Source organism: Octodon degus, unplaced genomic scaffold (assembly GCF_000260255.1).
Source record: "Octodon degus isolate 3935 unplaced genomic scaffold, OctDeg1.0 scaffold00078, whole genome shotgun sequence".
Lineage (NCBI taxonomy): Eukaryota > Metazoa > Chordata > Mammalia > Rodentia > Octodontidae > Octodon > Octodon degus.
Window position 1 is genome coordinate 8,588,985 of NW_004524654.1, and position 1,067 is coordinate 8,590,051.

General features: G+C 33.0%; 1 protein-coding gene across 1 annotated transcript in view; it reads right to left on the reverse strand.

Moving 5' to 3' along the window:
• Papolg (poly(A) polymerase gamma) overlaps positions 1 to 1,067 on the reverse strand; it is a 34,454-nt gene that overhangs the window by 11,155 nt on the left and 22,232 nt on the right. Inside the window, exon 12 of the mRNA XM_004636177.2 lies at positions 864 to 917. Within this exon, the coding sequence (XP_004636234.1) occupies positions 864 to 917 (54 nt within the window). The remainder of the gene's footprint in view (positions 1 to 863; positions 918 to 1,067) is intronic.

Below are 1,067 nucleotides of genomic sequence, written 5' to 3' on the forward strand. Positions count from 1 at the left end.
TTCATTACATTCAAAATTAGATATTAGAAAAATAATTTTGTCAGATTTCTGCAACTTCATTTTTGGACTTAGATAAGAAATGCAACTCATATCCACATCCTAGTTTTAATGAGTTTAAGAATTAGAATTACAACATTTAAAAAAAATCTTTTTCAAGCACCTGTCAAGGAAACAACCTCATACAATATAAATGAACAAGTATGCATTGTGTTCCCACAAACTTCATAAAATAGAGGTTGGCAAGTTAAATTTGGCACAGGCTATAGTTTCCTGACACCTGATCTAAACAAAATAAATATTCTTCAGCAAGGAAAGCATAGCCAGTTCTGGTAGCCCAGTAGCTTTCACCTAATGGTGAAATGCTGGTGGCATGAGGGGTAGATTTAGATGCATTAGAAAGAATATACAGCTCCTAGAGCAAAATGTTCCTCCTACTTCTTGACAGAAGCTTAAGATTCTGAAGCTTTTCATACCACTGTTTCCTAAAGATACACACACACACACACACACACACACACACAGCATATTTCCATCAAGTTTTGATAGAGGAAATTATGGTAACAAGGATAAAAAAACTCAGTAAGAAGTTGGATATCAGAATCATCCAAACAACATGAAAAGTTTTGCTTAAATCTAACTCAGAAGCATCAAAAAGCGGTATCTGCAAATATATATTTAGGTTACTCCTGAATCTGAAACATTAATTTGATCTTATTTCTCAATCATTGATGCCTCATGGTCATGTATATCAATCACTGATATAATTTTGCAAATCAAGCATGAAAGTATTCTATAAAAGGTAAAGCATTATCTAAAACTATCACCACATCGCAAGCAGAGAACGTGAAATGTTAAAGTCTTACCATTCTAGATGGTTTTCTTCTGTTGATGCACTGGCAGTCAATACTATATAATGTCTGAAGGATTTTAAGCAACAATCAAGAAAAAAAAGACAGAAACATCAGTTAGTGCCTGCTTTTCCATCATTTACTTTGTTTTTCTCCTTTCCAATGAACAAAAGGCAATAATAGCACACAGTTTATAAAAATTAAAGCATACTTTGGTCT